General features: G+C 48.9%; 1 protein-coding gene across 1 annotated transcript in view; it reads right to left on the reverse strand.

Annotated features, from left to right (window-relative positions):
* The window catches only part of DNAJB12 (DnaJ heat shock protein family (Hsp40) member B12), a 176,659-nt gene that overhangs the window by 43,634 nt on the left and 109,509 nt on the right, over positions 1 to 23,516 (reverse strand). Inside the window, exon 2 of the mRNA XM_063961468.1 lies at positions 13,126 to 13,285. Coding sequence (XP_063817538.1) covers positions 13,126 to 13,285 — 160 coding nt within the window. The remainder of the gene's footprint in view (positions 1 to 13,125; positions 13,286 to 23,516) is intronic.

The following is a 23,516-nucleotide window of genomic DNA, read 5'->3' on the forward strand; positions in this document are numbered from 1 at the left end:
CACTCTTTCTGTGTATCTAGACTTTGAAAGATATCAATCTATGGGGAGGTATCCAATTACCCGCAATATGCAATCATGGGTAAAGTTATTGCACCTATCCCCCCCAAAAAAACTGCTTATTGCATGTATGCTCGCTCCTGTTTTTCGACCTCTTATTAGAAGATCGCGAAAACGGGTTACCAGCGTTGTGTTGACCAGCAAAAAGTGCAGGTAAAAAATAAGAATTTACTTACCGATAATTCTATTTCTCATAGTCCGTAGTGGATGCTGGGGACTCCGTAAGGACCATGGGGAATAGCGGCTCCGCAGGAGACTGGGCACATCTAAAGAAAGCTTTAGGACTATCTGGTGTGCACTGGCTCCTCCCCCTATGACCCTCCTCCAAGCCTCAGTTAGGATACTGTGCCCGGACGAGCGTACACAATAAGGAAGGATTTTGAATCCCGGGTAAGACTCATACCAGCCACACCAATCACACCGTATAACCTGTGATCTGAACCCAGTTAACAGCATGATAACAGAGGAGCCTCTGAAAGATGGCTCACAACAATAATAACCCGATTTTTGTAACAATAACTATGTACAAGTATTGCAGACAATCCGCACTTGGGATGGACGCCCAGCATCCACTACGGACTATGAGAAATAGAATTATCGGTAAGTAAATTCTTATTTTCTCTAACGTCCTAAGTGGATGCTGGGGACTCCGTAAGGACCATGGGGATTATACCAAAGCTCCCAAACGGGCGGGAGAGTGCGGATGACTCTGCAGCACCAAATGAGAGAACTCCAGGTCCTCCTCAGCCAGGATATCAATTTTGTAGAATTTTACAAACGTATTTGCTCCTGACCAAGTAGCTGCTCGGCAAAGTTGTAAAGCCGAGACCCCTCGGGCAACCGCCCAAGATGAGCCCACCTTCCTTGTGGAGTGGGCATTTACAGATTTTTGGCTGTGGCAGGCCTGCCACAGAATGTGCAAGCTGAATTGTACTACAAATCCAACGAGCAATAGTTTGCTTAGAAGCAGGAGCACCCAGCTTGTTGGGTGCACACAGGATAAACAGCGAGTCAGATTTCCTGACTCCAGCCGTCCTGGAAACATATTTTCAGGGCACTGACAACGTCTAGCAACTTGGAGGCCTCCAAGTCCCTAGTAGCCGCAGGCACCACCAATAGGTTGGTTCAGGTGAGACGCTGAAACCACCTTGGGGAGAAACTGAGGACGAGTCCTCAATTCCGCCCTGTCCGAATGGAAAATCAGATAAGGGCTTTTTCAGGATAAAGCCGCCAATTCTGACACGCGCCTGGCCCAGGCCAGGGCCAACAGCATGACCACTTTCCATGTGAGATATTTTAACTCCACAGATTTAAGTGGTTCAAACCAATGTGACTTTTGGAACCCAAAACTACATTGAGATCCCAAAGTGCCACTGGAGGCACAAAAGGAGGCTGTATATGCAGTACCCCTTTTACAAACGTCTGAACTTTAGGGACTGAAGCTAGTTCTTTTTGGAAGAAAATTGACAGGGCCGAAATTTGAACCTTAATGGACCCCAATTTCAGGCCCATAGACACTCCTGTTTGCAGGAAATATAGGAATCGACCCAGTTGAATTTCCTCCGTCGGGCCTTACTGGCCTCGCACCACGCAACATATTTTCGCCAATTGCGGTGATAATGTTTTTGCGGTTACATCCTTCCTGGCTTTGATCAGGATAGGGATGACTTAATCCGGAATGCCTTTTTTCCTTCAGGATCCGGCATTCAACCGCCATGCCGTCAAACGCAGCCGCGGTAAGTCTTGGAACAGACAGGGTCCTTGCTGGAGCAGGTCCCTTCTTAGAGGTAGAGGCCACGGATCCTCCGTGAGCATCTCTTGAAGTTCCGGTTACCAAGTCCTTCTTGGCCAATCCGGAACCACGAATATAGTGCTTACTCCTCTCCATCTTATCAATCTCAGTACCTTGGGTATGAGAGACAGAGGAGGGAACACATACCAGAGCGTCTACAGCTTATTGCCTGAGGGTCCCTGGACCTGGCGCAATACCTGTCGAGTTTTTAATCATGTGGAAGACTTCTGGGTGAAGTCCCCACTCTCCCGGGTGGAGGTCGTGCTGAGGAAGTCTGCTTCCCAGTTGTCCACTGCCGGAATGAATACTGCCGACAGTGCTATCACATGATTTTCCGCCCAGCGAAGAATCCTTGCAGCTTCTGCCATTGCCCTCCTGCTTCTTGTGCCACCCTGTCTGTTTACGTGGGTGACTACCGTGATGTTGTCCGACTGGATCAACACCGGCTGACCTTGAAGCAGAGGTCTTGCTAAGCTTAGAGCATTGTAAATGTCCCTTAGCTTCAGGATATTTATGTGAAGTGATGTCTCCAGGCTTGACCATAAGCCCTGGATATTCCTTCCCTGTGTGACTGCTCCCCAGCCTCGCAGGCTGGCATCCGTGGTCACCAGGACCCAGTCCTGAATGCCTAATCTGCGGCCCTATAGAAGATGAGCACTCTGCAACCACCACAGGAGGGACACCCTTGTCCTTGGTGACAGGGTTATCCGCTGATGCATCTGAAGATGCGATCCGGACCATTTGTCCAGCAGGTCCCACTGGAAAGTTCTTGCGTGGAATCTGCCGAATGGGATTGCTTCGTAGGAAGCCACCATTTTACCCAGAACCCTTGTGCATTGATGCACTGAGACTTGGCTCGGTTTTAGGAGGTTCCTGACTAGCTCGGATAACTCCCTGGCTTTCTCCTCCGGGAGAAACACCTTTTTCTGGACTGTGTCCAGGATCATCCCTAGGAACAGAAGACACGTCGTCGGAACCAGGTGCGATTTTGGAATATTGAGAATCCAATCGTGCTGCCGCAACACTACCTGAGATAGTGCTACACCGACCTCCAACTGTTCCCTGGATCTTACCCTTATCAGGGAATTGTCCAAGGAAGGGATAACTAAAATTCACTTCCTTCGAAGGAATATCATCATTTCGGCCATTACCTTGGTAAAGACCCGGGGTGCCGTGTACCATCCATACGGCAGCGTCTGAACTGATAGTGACAGTTCTGTACCATAAACCTGAGGTACCCTTGGTGAGAAGGGTAAATTTTGACATGAAGGTAAGCATCCTTGATGTCCCGAGACATCATGTAGTCCCCTTCTTCCAGGTTCGCAATCACTGCTCTGAGTGACTCAATCTTGAATTTGAACCTCTGTACGTAAGTGTTCAAAGATTTTAGATTTAGAATCGGTCTCACCGAGCCGTCCGGCTTCGGTACCACAACAGTGTGGAATAATACCCCGTTCCCTGTTGCAGGAGGGGTATCTTGATTATCACCTGCTGGGAATACAGCTTGTGAATGGCTTCCAAAACTGTCTCCCTGTCAGAAGGAGACATCGGTAAAGCCGACTTTAGGAAACGGCGAGGGGGAGACGTCTCGAATTCTAATTTGTACCCCTGAGATATCACCTGAAGGATCCAGGGGTCTACTTGCGAGTGAGCCCACTGCGCGCTGAAATTCATTTAGACGGGCCCCCCACCGTGCCTGATTCTGCTTGTAAAGCCCCAGCGTATACTGAGGGCTTGGCAGAGGCGGGAGAGGGTTTCTGTTCCTGGGAACTGGCTGATTTCTGCAGCCTTTTTCCTCTCCCTCTGTCACGGGGCAGAAATGAGGAACCTTTTGCCCGCTTGTCCACGAAAAGACTGCGCCTGATAATACGGCGTCTTCTCATGTTGAGAGGCGACCTGGGGTACAAACGTGGAATTCCCAGCTGTTGCCGTGGCCACCAGGTCTGAAAGACCGACCCCAAATAACTCCTCCCTTAATAAAGCAATACTTCCAAATGCCGTTTGGAATACGCATCACCTGACCACTGACGTGTCCATAACCCTCTACTGGTAGAAATGGACAACGCGCTTAGACTTGATGCCAGTCGGCAAATATTCCGCTGTGCATCACGCATATATAAAAATGCATCTTTTAAATGCTCTATAGCATGGGTCTTCAACCTGTGGCCCTCCAGCTGCTGTGAAACTACACATCCCAGCATGCCCTGCCACAGTTTTGCTATTAATGTATGCTAAAACTGAGGCAGGGCATGCTGGGATGTGTAGTTCCACAGCAGCTGGAGGGCCACAGGTTGAAGACCCATGCTCTATAGGCAAAAATATACTGTCCCTATCTAGGGTATCAATATTTTCAGTCAGGGAATCCGACCACGCCAACCCAGCACTGCACATCCAGGCTGAGGCGATTGCTGGTCGCAGTATAACACCAGTATGTGTGTAAATACCTTTTAGGATACCCTCCTGCTTTCTATCAGCAGGATCCTTAAGGGCGGCCATCTCAGGCGAAGGTAGAGCCCTTACAAGCGTGTCAGCGCTTTATCCCCCCTAGGGGGTGTTTCCCAACGCACCCTAACCTCTGGCGGGAAAGGATATAATGCCAATAACATTTTAGAAATTATCCGTTGTTATCGGGGGAAACCCACGCATCATCACACACCTCATTTAATTTCTCGGATTCAGGAAAACTACAGGTAGTTTTTCCTCACCGAACATAATACCCCTTTTTTGGTGGTACTCGTATTATCAGAAATGTGTAAAACATTTTTCATTGCCTCAATCATGTAACGTGTGGCCCTACTGGAAGTCACATTCGTCTCTTCACCGTCGACACTGGAGTCAGTATCCGTGTCGGCGTCTATATCTGCCATCTGAGGTAACGGGCGCTTTAGAGCCCCTGACGGCCTATGAGACGTCTGGACAGGCACAAGCTGAGTAGCCGGCTGTCTCATGTCAACCACTGTCTTTTATACAGAGCTGACACTGTCACGTAATTCCTTCCAACAGTTCATCCACTCAGGTGTCGACCCCCTAGGGGGTGACATCACTATTACAGGCAATCTGCTCCGTCTCCACATCATTTTTCTCCACATACATGTCGACACAAAAGTACCGACATACAGCACACACACAGGGAATGCTCTGATAGAGGACAGGACCCCACTAGCCCTTTGGGGAGACAGAGGGAGAGTTTGCCAGCACACACCAGAGCGCTATATATATATATATACAGGGATAACCTTATATAAAAGTGTTTTTCCCCTTATAGCTTCTGTATAGTTAATACTGCGCCTAATTAGTGCCCCCCTCTCTTTTTTTAACCCTTTCTGTAGTGTAGTGACTGCAGGGGAGAGACAGGGAGCTTCCCTCCAACGGAGCTGTGAGGGAAAATGGCGCCAGTGTGCTGAGGAGATAGGCTCCGCCCCTTTTTCGCGGACTTTTCTCCTGCTTTTTTATCGATTCTGGCAGGGGTTAAATGCATCCATATAGCCCAGGAGCTATATGTGATGCATTTTTTTTGCCATCCAAGGTGTTTTTATTGCGTCTCAGGGCGCCCCCCCCCAGCGCCCTGCACCCTCAGTGACCGAAGTGTGCTGAGAGCAATGGCGCACAGCTGCAGTGCTGTGCGCTACCTTGTTGAAGACAGGACGTCTTCTGCCGCCGATTTTCCGGACCTCTTCTGCCTTCTGGCTCTGTAAGGGGGCCAGCGGCGCGGCTCTGGGGCCCATCCAAGCTGGGCCTGTGATCGTCCCTCTGGAGCTAATGTCCAGTAGCCTAAGAAGCCCAATCCACTCTGCACGCAGGTGAGTTCGCTTCTTCTCCCCTTAGTCCCTCGATGCAGTGAGTCTGTTGCCAGCAGGTCTCACTGAAAATAAAAAACCTAATCTAAAACTTTCACTAAGAAGCTCAGGAGAGCCCCTAGTGTGCACCCTTCTCGTTCGGGCACAGAGATCTAACTGAGACTTGGAGGAGGGTCATAGGGGGGAGGAGCCAGTGCACACCAGATAGTCCTAAAGCTTTCTTTAGATGTGCCCAGTCTCCTGCGGAGCCGCTATTCCCCATGGTCCTTACGGAGTCCCCAGCATCCACTTAGGACGTTAGAGAAATGGGGAATCAGCCTGTACCCCTAAAAATGCCAAAGTGACTTAGGATAACAAAATAGAATTATATTAGAGGGCATAACAAAAGTTTTTGGGGACTTAAAATGTGTTAAATGGCTGCAATATGTATTTTTTTAAAAACACTTGAAAAATTATAAAAAGCAAGATTTTTTGTGTAAAATAAATGCTCTCATTAAATTTGGGATACATGAAAAATGGGTATAAGTATATATTTGGGTCATTAAAAGGCACTTTTAAAAACCTTGCAAAAAATAAGAATTTACTCACCGGTAATTCTATTTCTCGTAGTCCGTAGTGGATGCTGGGAACTCCGTAAGGACCATGGGGAATAGCGGGCTCCGAAGGAGACTGGGCACTCTAAGAAAGAATTAGGACTACCTGGTGTGCACTGGCTCCTCCCTCTATGCCCCTCCTCCAGACCTCAGTTAGGGAAACTGTGCCCGGAAGAGCTGACACAATAAGGAAGGGATTTGGAATCCCGGGTAAGACTCATACCAGCCACACCAATCATACCATGGGGATTATACCAAAGCTCCCAAACGGGCGGGAGAGTGCGGATGACTCTGCAGCACCGAATGAGCAAACACAAGGTCCTCCTCAGCCAGGGTATCAAACTTGTAGAATTTTGCAAATGTGTTTGAACCCGACCAAGTAGCAGCTCGGCAAAGTTGTAAAGCCGAGACCCTTCGGGCAGCCGCCCAAGAAGAGCCCACTTTCCTCGTGGAATGGGCTTTTACAGATTTAGGATGCGGCAGTCCAGCCGCAGAATGTGCAAGTTGAATCGTGCTACAGATCCAGCGGGCAACGGTTTGCTTTGAAGCAGGAGCACCAAACTTGTTGGGGGCATATAGGATAAACAGCGAGTCAGTTTTCCTAACTCCAGCCGTTCGGGCTACATAAATCTTCAAAGCCCTGACTACATCTAGTAACCTGGAATCCTCCAAGGCCCGAGTAGCCGCAGGCACCACAATAGGTTGGTTCACATGAAAAGCTGAAACCACCTTAGGAAGGAATTGGGAACGAGTCCTCAATTCCGCCCTATCCATATGAAAAATCAGATAAGGGCTTTTACATGACAAAGCCGCCAATTCTGATACACGCCTGGCCGACGCCAAGGCCAACAGCATGACCACTTTCCACGTGAGGTATTTTAGCTCCACGGTTTTTAGTGGCTCAAACCAATGCGACTTTAGGAAATCCAACACCACGTTGAGATCCCACGGTGCCACTGGAGGCACAAAAGGGGGCTGAATATGCAGCACTCCTTTAACAAAAGTCTGAACTTCAGGCAGTGAAGCCAGTTCTTTTTGGAAGAAAATCGACAGAGCCGAGATCTGGACCTTAATGGAACCCAATTTTAGGCCCATAGTCACTCCTGACTGTAGGAAGTGCAGAAATCGACCGAGCTGAAATTCCTCCGTTGGGGCCTTCCTGGCCTCACACCAAGCAACATATTTTCGCCATATGCGGTGATAATGTCTTACGGTCACATCTTTCCTAGCTTTAATCAGCGTAGGAATGACTTCCTCCGGAATGCCCTTTTCTTTTAAGATCCGGTGTTCAACCGCCGTGCCGTCAAACGCAGCCGCGGTAAGTCTTGGAACAGACAGGGCCCCTGCTGCAGCAGGTCCTGTCTGAGCGGCAGAGGCCATGGGTCCTCTGAGATCATTTCTTGAAGTTCTGGGTACCAAGCTCTTCTTGGCCAATCCGGAACCACAAGTATAGTTCTTACTCCTCTCCTTCTTATTATTCTCAGTACCTTGGGTATGAGAGGCAGAGGAGGGAACACATAAACCGACTGGTGCACACACGGTGTCACTAGAGCGTCCACAGCTATCGCCTGAGGGTCCCTTGACCTGGCGCAATATCTTTTTAGCTTTTTGTTGAGGCGGGACGCCATCATGTCCACCTGTGGCCTTTCCCAACGGTGTACAATCATTTGGAAGACTTCTGGATGAAGTCCCCACTCTCCCGGGTGGAGGTCGTGCCTGCTGAGGAAGTCTGCTTCCCAGTTGTCCACTCCCGGAATGAACACTGCTGACAGTGCTAACACATGATTTTCCGCCCATCTAAGAATCCTTGTGGCTTCTGCCATCGCCATCCTGCTTCTTGTGCCGCCCTGACGGTTTACATGGGCGACCGCCGTGATATTGTCTGACTGGATCAGCACCGGCTGGTGTTGAAGCAGGGGTCTTGCCAGACTTAGGGCATTGTAAATGGCCCTTAGTTCCAGAATATTTATGTGTAGGGAAGTCTCCTGACTCGTCCATAGTCCTTGGAAGTTTCTTCCCTGTGTGACTGCCCCCCAACCTCGAAGGCTGGCATCCGTGGTCACCAGGACCCAGTCCTGTATGCCGAATCTGCGGCACTCTAGAAGATGAGCACTCTGCAGCCACCACAACAGCGACACCCTGGTCCTTGGAGACAGGGTTATCAGCCGATGCATCTGAAGATGCGATCCGGACCACTTGTCCAACAGATCCCACTGAAAGATCCTTGCATGGAACCTTCCGAATGGAATTGCTTCGTAAGAAGCTACCATCTTTCCCAGGACTCGCGTGCAGTGGTGCACAGACACCTGTTTTGGTTTTAGGAGGTCTCTGACTAGAGATGACAACTCCTTGGCCTTCTCCTCCGGGAGAAACACCTTTTTCTGTTCTGTGTCCAGAACCATCCCCAGGAACAGTAGACGCGTTGTAGGAACCAGCTGTGACTTTGGAATATTCAGGATCCAGCCGTGCTGTTGTAGCACTTCCCGAGCTAGTGCTACTCCGATCAACAACTGTTCCCTGGACCTCGCCTTTATAAGGAGATCGTCCAAGTACGGGATAATTATAACTACCTTTTTTCGAAGGAGTATCATCATTTCGGCCATTACCTTGGTAAATACCCTCGGTGCCGTGGACAGACCAAACGGCAACGTCTGGAATTGGTAATGACAGTCCTGTACCACAAATCTGAGGTACTCCTGGTGAGGAGGGTAAATGGGGACATGCAGGTAAGCATCCTTGATGTCCAGTGATACCATGTAATCCCCTTCGTCCAGGCTTGCAATAACCGCCCTGAGCGATTCCATTTTGAACTTGAACCTTCTTATATAAGTGTTCAAGGATTTAAAATTTAAAATGGGTCTCACCGAACCGTCCGGTTTCGGTACCACAAACATTGTGGAATAGTAACCCCGTCCCTGTTGAAGGAGGGGTACTTTGGTTATCACCTGCTGGGAGTACAGCTTGTGAATCGCCTCCAGCACCGCCTCCCTGTCTGGGGGAGTAGTTGGCAAGGCTGATTTGAGGAAACGGCGAGGGGGAGACGTCTCGAATTCCAGCTTGTACCCCTGAGATACCACTTGTAGAATCCAGGGATCCACCCGTGAGCGAACCCACTGGTCGCTGAAGTTCCGGAGACGGGCACCCACCGCACCTGGCTCCACCTGTGGAGCCCCAGCGTCATGCGGTGGACTTAGAGGAAGCGGGAGAGGACTTTTGTTCCTGGGAACTTGCTGTTTGGTGCAGCTTTTTCCCCCTACCTCTGCCTCTGGGCAGAAAGGACGCGCCTTTAACCCGCTTGCCTTTCTGGGGCCGAAAGGACTGTACCTGATAATACGGTGCTTTCTTTGGCTGGGAGGGAACATGGGGTAAAAATGTCGACTTCCCAGCCGTCGCTGTGGAAACGAGGTCCGAGAGACCATTTCCAAACAATTCCTCACCCTTGTAAGGCAAAACCTCCGTGTGCCTTTTAGAATCCGCATCACCTGTCCACTGCCGAGTCCATAATACTCTCCTGGCAGAAATGGACATTGCATTTATTCTAGATGCCAGTTGGCAAATATCCCTCTGTGCATCTCTCATGTATAAGACTACGTCTTTAATATGCTCTACAGTTAGCAATATAGTGTCCCTGTCAAGGGTATCAATGTTATCAGACAGGGAATCTGACCACGCAGCTGCAGCACTGCACATCCATGCTGAAGCAATAGCCGGTCTCAGTATAATACCTGAGTGTGTATATACAGACTTAAGGATAGCCTCCTGCTTTCTATCCGCAGGCTCCTTTAGGGCGGCCGATACGGAGACGGTAGTGCCACCTTCTTTGACAAGCGTGTGAGCGCTTTATCCACCCTAGGGGATATCTCCCAACGTATCCTATCCTCTGGCGGGAAAGGGTACGCCCTTAGTAACTTTTTGGAAATTACCAGTTTCTTATCGGGGGAAACCCACGCTTCATCACACACTTCATTTAACTCTTCAGAAGGGGGAAAAACCACAGGTTGCTTTTTCTCCCCAAACATAATACCCTTTTTTGTGGTACCAGGGTTAATGTCAGAAATGTGCAACACATTTTTCATTGCCGTAATCATGTAAAGGATGGCCCTATTGGAATGTACACTAGTCTCATCGTCGTCGACACTGGAGTCAGTATCCGTGTCGACATCTGTGTCTGCCATCTGAGGTAGCGGGCGTTTTTGAGCCCCTGATGGCTTTTGAGACGCCTGGGCAGGCACGGACTGAGAAGCCGGCTGTCCCACATCTGCTATGTCATCAAACCTCTTATGTAAGGAGTTGACACTGTCACGTAATTCCTTCCACATATCCATCCACTCAGGTGTCGACCCCGCAGGGGGTGACATCACATTTATTGGCACCTGCTCCGCCTCCACATAAGCCTCCTCATCAAACATGTCGACACAGCCGTACCGACACTCCGCACACACAGGACCCCACAAAGTCCTTTGGGGAGACAGAGAGAGAGTATGCCAGCACACACCACAGCGCTATAAATCACAGGGATGTACACTATAATGAGTGATTTTACCCTATAGCAGCTATTATATATATATATATATATATATATATATATATATATATATATATATATATATATATATATATATATAGTATTTGCGCCTAAATTTAGTGCCCCCCCCCCCCCTCTCTTTTTTACCCTATTGAGCCTGGAAACTGCAGGGGAGAGCCTGGGGAGCGTCCTTCCAGCGGAGCTGTGAGAGGAAATAGCGCCAGTGTGCTGAGGGAGATAGCCCCGCCCCCTTCACGGCGGGCTTCTCTTGCTTTTTTTATGGATATATGGCAGGGGATTTTACACATATATAGTCTTAATGACTATATTATGTGTATTTTTGCCAATGTAAGGTAATTTTATTGCAGCCTAGGGCGCCCCCCCCCCAGCGCCCTGCACCCATCAGTGACCGAGTGTGAGGTGTGCATGGGGAGCAATGGCGCACAGCTGCAGTGCTGTGCGCTACCTTAATGAAGACCGGAGTCTTCAGCCGCCGATTTCCTGGACGTTCTTCTTGCTTCTGGCTCTGCAAGGGGGACGGCGGCGCGGCTCCGGGACCGGACGACCGAGGCTGGGCCTGTGTTCGATCCCTCTGGAGCTAATGGTGTCCAGTAGCCTAGAAGCCCAAGCTAGCTGCAAGCAGGTAGGTTCGCTTCTCTCCCCTAAGTCCCTCGTAGCAGTGAGTCTGTTGCCAGCAGGTCTCACTGAAAATAAAAAACCTAAATATACTTTCTTTTCTAGAAGCTCAGGAGAGCCCCTAGTGTGCATCCAGCTCGAGCCGGGCACAGATTCTAACTGAGGTCTGGAGGAGGGGCATAGAGGGAGGAGCCAGTGCACACCAGGTAGTCCTAATTCTTTCTTAGAGTGCCCAGTCTCCTTCGGAGCCCGCTATTCCCCATGGTCCTTACGGAGTTCCCAGCATCCACTAGGACGTCAGAGAAACAACCAATTACTCCCACCTGCAAGCCTAAAAACACTTGCCCCACTCATAAAGCATCTCCATACAGCTGTCCCATACCTTGTTCCCTAATTGCCATCACTTTGCCCTTTTTCATCCCAAAACTGACATCTTATTATTGACGCATTAAAAGTAATTAAAAACTTCAAAGTGCCTAGTTAGTCATTAAGGGAGGTGTCCAAGGGGTTCTGAACCAAGGGGGTAATTCCAAGTTGATCGCAGCAGGAAATTTTTTAGCAGTTGGGCAAAACCATGTGCACTGCAGGGGAGGCAGATATAACATGTGCAGAAAGAGTTAGATTTGGGTGGGTTATTTTATATCTGTGCAGGGTAAATACTGGCTGCTTTATTTTTACACTGCAAATTAGATTGCAGATTGAACACACCACACCCAAATCTAACTCTCTCTGCACATGTTATATCTGCCTCCCCTGCAGTGCACATGGTTTTGCCCAACTGCTAAAAAATTTCCTGCTGCGATCAACTTGGAATTACCCCCCATGTCATGACATTTTTACCCAACATTGGGATTTTCCCCTGCTCAGAGTAGGTGAAGAGAAAGTCACGATAAACCCCATGGAGAATTATCACATGCAAACAATTGGATAGCTGAGATATTCAGGTCATGGAAAAAGCTGCACTTTTGCATTTTTTGTCACAAAAACGGATCACCACAGCTATTTGGATACCAGTATGTATTATCAAGAGCATTCAACGGAATTATAGAGGGAGATGCATCAAAGCTTTGAGAGGGGTACCATCAAAGCTGCTCCTATCATTTTTCAATCAGAGCCTGTAAAATGGTAGTTAGAAGCTGATTGGCTGATACTTTACCTTCACCGCAGCTCCCCCCCCCACACCTGAGTCTTTGTTTACACCTTTGCATTTAACAACTATTACTTGTGGCTAGATTTGTTCTTGTTACAGGAATGTGGCAGTTGTACACATAGAAACAGGACTTATTTTATCTGTAGCACTGTGTACTGATTAAATACAGACAAACTTCTCCAGACCATAGCGGTTTAGAAACTCGCTGTCATGTAATTAACCACAAAATGTTCTTTTCTCAGCAATATGCACCAACTACCGCAGTATCCTCCGCCTACACAATGTGTGGCACTGTAATGTGTAATCTGCTGTATGCACTGGTAGTTTATGGATAGTCACACATGCAGAGCTTCGAGAATAGTGAAGCTAAATCAGCATTAATGAAAAATGGATTGGAAACCAAACAAAAAAAACAAAAAAACAAAAAAAAAGGCCTGCAAGCAAAACAAAAATTACATGAAAACAAAATATGCAATCTACAAATAGTTCAAAGTGTCTGCACACATCAATAGCTCATTTTTCATTGAATAAAATGGCTGTAGTATGCAGAAATGGTGACCAGCCATATCACTCACCTCTTTACAGATTCCACCTGGTCTTGTGTGAAGCTCTTGCTAGTTTCCCCTCCAGCCTCCCCGTTTGCAGATGGCGTTTCGGCTGCATTCTTCCGGTGACAAGGTTTTGTAGGTTCTGTGCCATTGGAGTGGCTGTTTTTCGTGAGGGATTCAATGAGCTCTGAAAACAGAGACAGGCCAATTAGAACAGCAGATCGGACTGTTTTATCATAATACATATTTCCAATGATAGCATATAAAGCAGAATCTATATACAGCTTCTGCCATTCTGTGCAGCGCAAAGAAAGAGTCATTGACAGTTAAGTCTTAATTACACAGGTTCCCTTAATGGCCTAATTACAGTGCTTCTACGAATTCAAAACTGAAAAGGATACGTTTAAGAGTAATTTAGGCTACGTAATAGTATACCCCAGAAAGTGCCTGGAGCTCAAATCATAAGCTTCATCTTGAAGTCGAATAGTTCTTAGTGGTAATTAATGAAACATATTTGCTTTGAAGTGTGAACCTCTTCTCTTGTTAATTTAAAGTGTGAACCTACTTTTCATAAATGTGCAGCTAGCCCAAGTTTGCCCCTAAACCTTGTTGATAAAATGCATAGCTGAAAAAATAAGATTTTACTTACCGATAAATCTATTTCTCGTAGTCCGTAGTGGATGCTGGGGACTCCGTCAGGACCATGGGGATTAGCGGCTCCGCAGGAGACAGGGCACAAAACTAAAGCTTTAGGATCAGGTGGTGTGTACTGGCTCCTCCCCCTATGACCCTCCTCCAAGCCTCAGTTAGGATACTGTGCCCGGACGAGCGTACACAATAAGGAAGGATATTGAATCCCGGGTAAGACTCATACCAGCCACACCAATCACACCGTATAACTTGTGATCTAAACCCAGTTAACAGTATGACAAACGTAGGAGCCTCTGAACAGACGGCTCCCAACAATAACAACCCGATTTTTTTGTAACAATAACTATGTACAAGTATTGCAGACAATCCGCACTTGGGATGGGCGCCCAGCATCCACTACGGACTACGAGAAATAGATTTATCGGTAAGTAAAATCTTATTTTCTCTGACGTCCTAAGTGGATGCTGGGGACTCCGTCAGGACCATGGGGATTATACCAAAGCTCCCAAACGGGCGGGAGAGTGCGGATGACTCTGCAGCACCGAGTGAGAGAACTCCAGGTCCTCCTCAGCCAGGGTGTGCCCCTGACCAAGTAGCAGCTCGGCAAAGTTGTAAAGCCGAGACCCCTCGGGCAGTCGCCCAAGATGAGCCCACCTTCCTTGTGGAATGGGCATTTATATATTTTGGCTGTGGCAGTCCTGCCACAGAATGTGCAAGCTGAATTGTACTACACATTCAACTAGCAATCGTCTGCTTAGAAGCAAGAGCACCCAGTTTTTTGGGTGCATACAGGATAACAGCAAGTCAGTTTTCCTGACTCCAGCCGTCCTGGAAATCTATATTTTCAGGGCCCTGACAACATCTAGCAACTTGGAGTCCTCCAAGTCTCTAGTAGCCGCAGGTACCACAATAAGCTGGTTCAGATGAAACGCTGACACCACCTTAGGGAGAAACTGGGGACGAGTCCGCAGCTCTGCCCTGTCCGAATGGACAATCAGATATGGGCTTTTGTGAGACAAAGCCGCCAATTTTGACACTCGCCTGGCCGAGGCCAGGGCCAACATCATGGTCACTTTCCATGTGAGATATTTCAAATCCACAGATTTGAGCGGTTTAAACCAACGTGATTTGAGGAATCCCAGGACTACGTTGAGATCCCACAGTGCCACTGGAGGCACAAAAGGGGGTTGTATATGCAGTACTCCCTCGTCAAATTTCTGGACTTCAGGAACTGAAGCCAATTCTTTCTGGAAGAAAATCGACAGGGCCGAAATTTGAACCTTAACGGACCCCAATTTGAGGCCCATAGACACTCCTGTTTGCAGGAAATGCAGGAATCGACCGAGTTGAAATTTCTTCGTGGGGCCTTCCTGGCCTCACACCACGCAACATATTTTCGCCACATGTGGTGATAATGTTGTGCGGTCACCTCCTTCCTGGCTTTGACCAGGGTAGGAATGACCTCTTCCGGAATGCCTTTTTCCCTTAGGATCCGGCGTTCAACCGCCATGCCGTCAAACGCAGCCGCGGTAAGTCTTGGAACAGACATGGTACTTGCTGAAGCAAGTCCCTTCTTATCGGCAGAGGCCCTGAGTCCTCTGTGAGGATCTTGAAGTTCCGGGTACCAAGTCCTTCTTGGCCCATCCGGAGCCACGAGTATAGTTCTTACTCCTCTACGTCTTATAATTCTCAGTACCTTTGGTATGAGAAGCAGAGGAGGGAACACATATACCGACTGGTACACCCATGGTGTTACCAGAACGTCCACAGCTATTGCCTGAGGGTCTCTTGACCTGGCGCAATACCTGTCCAGTTTTTTTTTTTTTTGTTCAGGCGGGACGCCATCATGTCCACCTTTGGTCTTTCCCAACGGTGCACAATCATGTGGAAAAAACTTTTCGATGAAGTCCCCACTCTCCCGGGTGGAGGTCGTGCTGAGGAAGTCTGCTTCCCAGTTGTCCACTCCCGGAATGAAAACTGCTGACAGTGCTATCACATGATTTTCCGCCCAGCGAAGAATCCTTGCAGTTTCTGCCATTGTCCTCCTGCTTCTTGTGCCGCCCTGTCTGTTTACGTGGGCGACTGCCGTGATGTTGTCCCACTGGATCAATACCGGCTGACCTTGAAGCAGAGGTCTTGCTAAGCTTAGAGCATTGTAAATTGCTCTTAGCTCCAGTATATTTATGCGGAGAGAAGTCCCCAGACTTAATCACACTCCCTGGAAATTTTTTCCCTGTGTGACTGCTCCCCAGCCTTTCAAGCTGGAATCCGTGGTCACCAGGACCCAGTCCTGAATGCATAACTGTGGCACTTTAGTAGATGAGCACTCTGCAGCCACCACAGAAGAGACACCCTTGTCCTTGGAGACAGGGTTATCCGCTGATGCATCTGAAGATGCGATCCGGACCATTTGTCCAGCAGATCCCACTGAAAAGTTCTTGCGTGAAATCTGCCGAATGGAATCGCTTCGTAAGAAGCCACCATTTTTCCCAGGACCCTTGTGCAATGATGCACTGACACTTTTCCTGGTTTTTGGAGGTTCCTGACTAGCTCGGATAACTCCCTGGCTTTCTCCTCCGGGAGAAACACCTTTTTCTGGACTGTGTCCAGAATCATCCCTAGGGACAGCAGACGTGTCGTCGGAGACAGCTGCGATTTTGGAATATTTAGAATCCACCCGTGCTGTCGTAGAACTACTTGAGATAGTGCTACTCCGACCTCCAACTGTTCTCTGGACCTTGCCCTTATCAGGAGATCATCCAAGTAAGGGATAATTAAGACGCCTTTTCTTTGAAGAAGAATCATCATTTCGGCCATTACCTTGGTAAAGACCCGGGGTGCCGTGGACAATCCAAACGGCAGCGTCTGAAACTGATAGTGACAGTTTTGTACCACGAACCTGAGGTACCCTTGGTGAGAAGGGCAAATTGGGACATGGAGGTAAGCATCCTTGATGTCCAGGGACACCATATAGTCCCCTTCTTCCTGGTTCGCTATCACTGCTCTGAGTGACTCCATTTAGAATAGGTCTCACCGAGCCGTCTGGCTTCAGTACCACAATATAGTGTGGAATAATACCCCTTTACTTGTTGTAGGAGGGGTACTTTGATTATCACCTGCTGGGAATACAGCTTGTGAATTGTTTCCAATACTGCCTCCCTGTCGGAGGTAGACGTTGGTAAAGCAAACTTCAGGAACCTGCGAGGGGGAGACGTCTCGAATTTCCAATCTGTACCCCTGGAATACTACTTGTAGGATCCAGGGGTCCACTTGCGAGTGAGCCCACTGCGTGCTGAAACTCTTGAGACGACCCCCCACCGCACCTGTTTGTACGGCCCCAGCGTCATGCTGAGGACTTGGCAGAAGCGGTGGAAGGCTTCTGTTCCTGGGAATGGGCTGCCTGCTGCAGTCTTCTTCCCTTACCTCTATCCCTGGGCAGATATTATGGGGACGAAAGGACTGAGGCTGAAAAGACTATGTCTTTTTCTGCTGAGATGTGACTTGGGGTAAAAAAGGTGGATTTTCTAGCTGTTGCCGTGGCCACCAGGTCCGATGGACCGACCCCAAATAACTCCTCCCCTTTATACGGCAATACTTCCATGTGCCGTTTGGAATCTGCATCACCTGACCACTGTCGTGTCCATAAACATCGTCTGGCAGATATGGACATCGCACTTACTCTTGATGCCAGAGTTTCGCATATATAGAAATGCATCTTTTAAATGCTCTATAGTCAATAAAATACTGTCCCTGTCAAGGGTATCAATATTTTCAGTCAGGGAATCCGACCAAGCCACCCCAGCGCTGCCCATCCAGGCTGAGGCGATCGCTGGTCGCAGTATAACACCAGTATGTGTGTATATACTTTTTAGGATATTTTCCAACCTCCTATCAGTTGGCTCCTTGAGGGCGTCCGTATCTGGAGACGGTAACGCCACTTGTTTTTATAAGCGTGTGAGCGCCTTATCCACCCTAAGGTGTGTTTCCCAACGCGCCATGACTTCTGGCGGGAAAGGGTATACCGCCAATAATTTTCTATCGGGGGAAACCCACGCATCATCACACACTTCATTTAATTTATCTGATTCAGGAAAAACCACATGTAGTTTTTTCACACTCCACATAATACCCTTTTTTGTGGTACTTGTAGTATCAGAAATATGTAACATCTCCTTCATTGCCCTTAACAAGTAACGTGTGGCCCTAAAGGAAAATACGTTTGTTTCTTCACCGTCGACACTGGAGTCAGTGTCCGTGTCTGTGTCGACCGACTGAGGTAAAAGGACGTTTTAACGCCCCTGATGGTGTTTTAGACGCCTGGACAGGTACTAATTGGTTTGCCGGCCGTCTCATGTCGTCAACCGACCTTGCAGCGTGTTGACATTATCACGTAATTCCTTAAATAAGCCATCCATTCCGGTGTCGACTCCCTAGAGAGTAACATCACCATTACCGGCAATTGCTCCGCCTCCTCACCAACATCGTCCTCATACATGTCGACACACAAGTACCGACACACAGCACACACACAGGGAATGCTCTGATAGAGGACAGGACCCCACTAGCCCTTTGGGGAGACAGAGGGAGAGTTTGCCAGCACACACCAAAAACGCTATATTATACAGGGACAACCTTTATATAAGTGTTTTTCCCTTATAGCATTTTAATATATATATACATATCGCCAAATAAGTGCCCCCCCTCTCTGTTTTAACCCCGTTTCTGTAGTGCAGTGCAGGGGAGAGCCTGGGAGCCTTCCCACCAGCATTTCTGTGAGGGAAAATGGCGCTGTGTGCTGAGGAGAATAGGCCCCGCCCCCTTTTCGGCGGGCTTCTTCTCCCGTTTTTCTGAGACCTGGCAGGGGTTAAATACATCCATATAGCCTCCAGGGGCTATATGTGATGTATTTTTAGCCAGAATAAGGTATTATACATTGCTGCCCAGGGCGCCCCCAGCAACGCCCTGCACCCTCCGTGACCGTTGGTGTGAAGTGTGTGACAACAATGGCGCACAGCTGCAGTGCTGTGCGCTACCTTCATGAAGACTGAAAAGCCTTCTGCCGCCGGTTTCTGGACCTTCAATCTTCAGCATCTGCAAGGGGGGTCGGCGGCGCGGCTCCGGGACGAACCCCAGGGTGAGACCTGTGTTCCGACTCCCTCTGGAGCTAATGGTGTCCAGTAGCCTAAGAAGCCAATCCATCCTGCACGCAGGTGAGTTGAACTTCTCTCCCCTAAGTCCCTCGATGCAGTGAGCCTGTTGCCAGCAGGACTCACTGAAAATAAGAAACCTAAAAAACTTTTTCTAAGCAGCTCCTTAAGAGAGCCACCTAGATTGCACCCTGCTCGGACGGGCACAAAAACCTAACTGAGGCTTGGAGGAGGGTCATAGGGGGAGGAGCCAGTACACACCACCTGATCCTAAAGCTTTAGTTTTGTGCCCTGTCTCCTGCGGAGCCGCTAATCCCCATGGTCCTGACGGAGTCCCCAGCATCCACTTAGGACGTCAGAGAAACAAGGTACCAGACAACTTGGGGCTAGAAACATTCAGTTAAATGGGTCTGCAACAGCCAGGGGCGAGAAGTAGGGTAGAAAAGGTATCGACTCAGACTTCAATATAAAACGTATGAGAGGGAATATAATAGTGTGCCCGAATCATGGAGAGCGCAGCGAGCCATGCGAGGGGATACGGTACACGTATACAATGTTCATGTCAACCTATGTCGACTTTTTGACTAGTCCACATTTAAATGTCGTTATTTTGACCCTGTCGGGATTTTGACCGTCAGTCAATTGGTGTCGGGATTTTGACCATCGGGATTTTAATTGTAGGTATTTCATACTGATCCCAGGACAGTGTAATGCAGGGCTTGACAAATTTCTCTAAAATGTGGGGGCCGGGATAAAAGCGTAGGAGCCAGATATTACCATCCCAAAAGAACGGTCACCGTCCCCCACCCTTAGCAGCCACATCGCTGTGCAGCTACCCCTCTGAGCAAACAACCCCCCACACACATACACATACTGACCAGCTATCCCCCAGAGCTGCACAAGATCCACACAAAAAAAAAACAACAACCCCCCCCCCCCCCCACACACACACACACACCAAACTGAAAGCCAGGTCCACATATCCATAAAAAAAATAAAACCACACCGAATAAGTCATGTCCTCATCAAATTACATTGCAAAGGCCAGATCCAAATTAACAAGAAAAAATAAGATTTTACTCACCGGTAAATCTATTTCTCGTAGTCCGTAGTGGATGCTGGGACTCCGTAAGGACCATGGGGATTAGCGGCTCCGCAGGAGACTGGGCACAACTAAAGAAAGCTTTAGGACTACCTGGTGTGCACTGGCTCCTCCCACTAAGACCCTCCTCCAGACCTCCGTTAGGATACTGTGCCCGGAAGAGCTGACACAAATAGGAAGGATTTTGAATCCCGGGTAAGACTCATACCAGCCACACCAATCACACCGTATAACTCGTGATACTATACCCAGTTAACAGTATGAAATATAACTGAGCCTCTCAACAGATGGCTCAACAATAACCCTTTAGTTAGGCAATAACTATAAACAAGTATTGCAGACAATCCGCACTTGGGATGGGCGCCAAGCATCCACTACGGACTACGAGAAATAGATTTACCGGTGAGTAAAATCTTATTTTCTCTGACGTCCTAAGTGGATGCTGGGACTCCGTAAGGACCATGGGGATTATACCAAAGCTCCCAAACGGGCGGGAGAGTACGGATGACTCTGCAGCACCGAATGAGCAAACTCTAGGTCCTCCTCAGCCAGGGTATCAAACTTGTAGACTGTTGCAAAAATGTTTGAACCCGACCAAGTAACAGCTCGGCAAAGTTGTAAAGCCGAGACCCCTCGGGCAGCCGCCCAAGAAGAGCCCACTTTCCTCGTGGAATGGGCTTTTACAGATTTAGGGTGCGGCAGTCCAGCCGCAGCATGTGCAAGTTGAATCGTGCTACAGATCCAGCTAGCAATAGTCTGCTTAGAAGCAGGAGCACCCAGCTTGTTGGGTGCATACAGGATAAATAGCGAGTCAGTTTTTCCTGACCCCAGCCGTCCTGGAAACATATACTTTTCAGGGCCCTGACTACGTCCAGTAACTTGGAATCCTCCAAGTCCCAAGTAGCCGCAGGCACCACAATAGGTTGGTTCACATGAAAAACTGATACCACCTTAGGAAGGAATTGGGAACGAGTCCTCAATTCCGCCTTATCCATATAAAATACAGATAAGGGCTTTTGTATGACAAAGCCGCCAATTCTGATACACGCCTGGCCGACGCCACGGCCCACAGCATGACCACTTTCCACGTGAGGTATTGTAGCTCCACGGATTTAAGTGGCTCAACCCAATGCGACTTCAGGAAATCCAACACCACGTTGAGATCCCACGGTGCCACTTGAGGCACAAACGGGGGCTGACTATGCAGCACTCCCTTAACAAAAGTCCGAACTTCAGGCAATGAAGCCAGTTCTATTTTGGAAGAAAATCGATAGAGCCGAAATCTGGACCTTCATGGAACCCAATTTTAGGCCCATAGTCACCTCCGACTGTAGGAAGTGCAGAAATCGACCTAGCTGAAATTTCTCCTTTGGGGCCTTCCTGGCCTCACAGCACGCAACATATTTCCACCATATGCGGTGATAATGGTTTGCGTTCACTTCTTTCCTAGCTTTAAATAGCGTAGGGATAACTTCCTCCGGAATGCCCTTTTCCTTCAGGATCCGGCGTTCAACCGCCATGCCGTCAAACGCAGCCGCGGGACGTCTTGGAACAGACAGGCCCCCTGCTGCAGCAGGTCCTGTCTGAGCGGCAGAGGCCATGGGTCCTCTGAGATCATTTCTTGGAGTTCTGGTTACCAAGCTCTTCTTGGCCCACCCGAAACAATGAGTATAGTTCTTACTCCTCTCCTTCTTATTATTCTCATTCCCCTGGGTAAGAGAGGCAGAGAAGGGAACACATACACCGACTGGTACACCCACGGTGTTACCAGAGCGTCCACAGCTATCGCCTGAGGGTCCCTTGACCTGGCGCAATATCTTTGTAGCTTTTTGTTGAGGCGGGACGCCATCATGTCCACCTGTGGCCTTTTCCAACGGTGTACAATCATTTGGAAAACTTCTGGATGAAGTCCCCACTCTCCCGGGAGGAGGTCGTGTCTTCTGAGAAAGTCTGCTTCTCAGTTGTCCACTCCGGGAATGAACACTGCTGACAGTGCTAACACATGATTTTCCGCCCATCGGAGAATCCTTGTGGCTTCTGCCATCGCCATCCTGCTTCTTGTGCCGCCCTGTCGGTTTACATGAGCGACCGCCGTGATGTTGTCTGACTTGATCAGCACCGGCCGGTGTTGAAGCAGGGGTTTAGCCTGACTTAGGGCATTGTAAATGGCCCTTAGTTCCAGAATATTTATGTGTAGGGAAGTCTCCTGACTTTTCCATAGCCTTGGGAGTTTCTTCCCTGTGTGACTGCCCCCCAGCCTCGAAGGCTGGCATCTGTGGTCACCAGGACCCAGTCCTGTATGCCGAATCTGCGGCCCCCTAGAAGATGAGCACTCTGCAGCCACCACAACAGCGACACCCTGGCCCTTGGAGACAGGGCTATCCGCCGATGCATCTGAAGATGCGACCCGGACCACTTGTCCAACAGATCCCACTGGAAAATCCTTGCATGGGACCTGGCGAATGGAATTTCTTCGTAAGAAGCTACCATCCTTCCCAGGGCTCGCGTGCATTGATGCACCGACACCTGTATACGTATTAGGAGGTCTCTGTCTAGAGACGACAACTCCTTGGACTTCTCCTCCGGGAAAAACCCTTTTTATCCTGTTCTGTGTCCAGAACCATACCCAGGAACAGTAGACACGTCGTAGGAATCAGCTGCGACTTTGGAATATTCAGAATCCAGCCGTGCTGTTGTAGCACTTCCCGAGATAGTGCTACTCCGCCGAACAACTGCTCCCTGGACCTCGCCTTTATAAGGAGATCGTCCAAGTACGGGATAATTATTTCGGCCATTACCTTGGTAAATACCTCGGTGCCGGGGACAGACCAACGGCAACGTCTGGAATTGGTAATGACAATCCTGTACCACAATTTTGAGGTACTCCTGGTGAAGAGGGTAAATAGGGACATGCAGGTAAGCATCCTTGATGTCCAGTGATACCATGAAATTCTCCAGGCTTGCAATAATCGCCCTGAGCGATTCCATTTTGAACTTGAACCTTCGTATATAAGTGTTCAAGGCTTTCAATTTTAGAATGGGTCTCACCGAACCGTCTGGTTTCGGTACCACAACATTTTGGAATAGTAACCCCGGCCTTGTTGAAGGAGGGGTACCTTGATTTCACCTGCTGGAAGTACAGCTTGTGAATTGCCGCCAGTACTACCTTTCTCCGAGGGCAGCAGGCAAGGCTGATGTGAGGTAACGGCGAGGGGGAGTCGCCTCGAACTCCAGCCTGTATCCCTGTGATACTATTTGCAGAACCTAGGGATCCACCTGTGGGCAAGCCCACTGGTCCCTGAAGTTCCCGAGACGCGCCCCTACCGCACCTGTCTCCACCTGTGGAGCCCCAACGTCATGCGGTGGACTCAGAGGAAGCGGGGGAAGATTTTTGATACTGGGAACTGGCTGCTGGTGCAGCTTTTTCCTTCTTCCCTTGTCTCTGTGCAGAAAGGAAGCGCCTTTGACCCGCTTGCTTTTCTGAAGCCGAAAGGACTGTACCTGAAAATACAGTGCTT

Source organism: Pseudophryne corroboree, chromosome 3 (assembly GCF_028390025.1).
Source record: "Pseudophryne corroboree isolate aPseCor3 chromosome 3, aPseCor3.hap2, whole genome shotgun sequence".
NCBI classification, from domain to species: Eukaryota; Metazoa; Chordata; class Amphibia; order Anura; family Myobatrachidae; genus Pseudophryne; species Pseudophryne corroboree.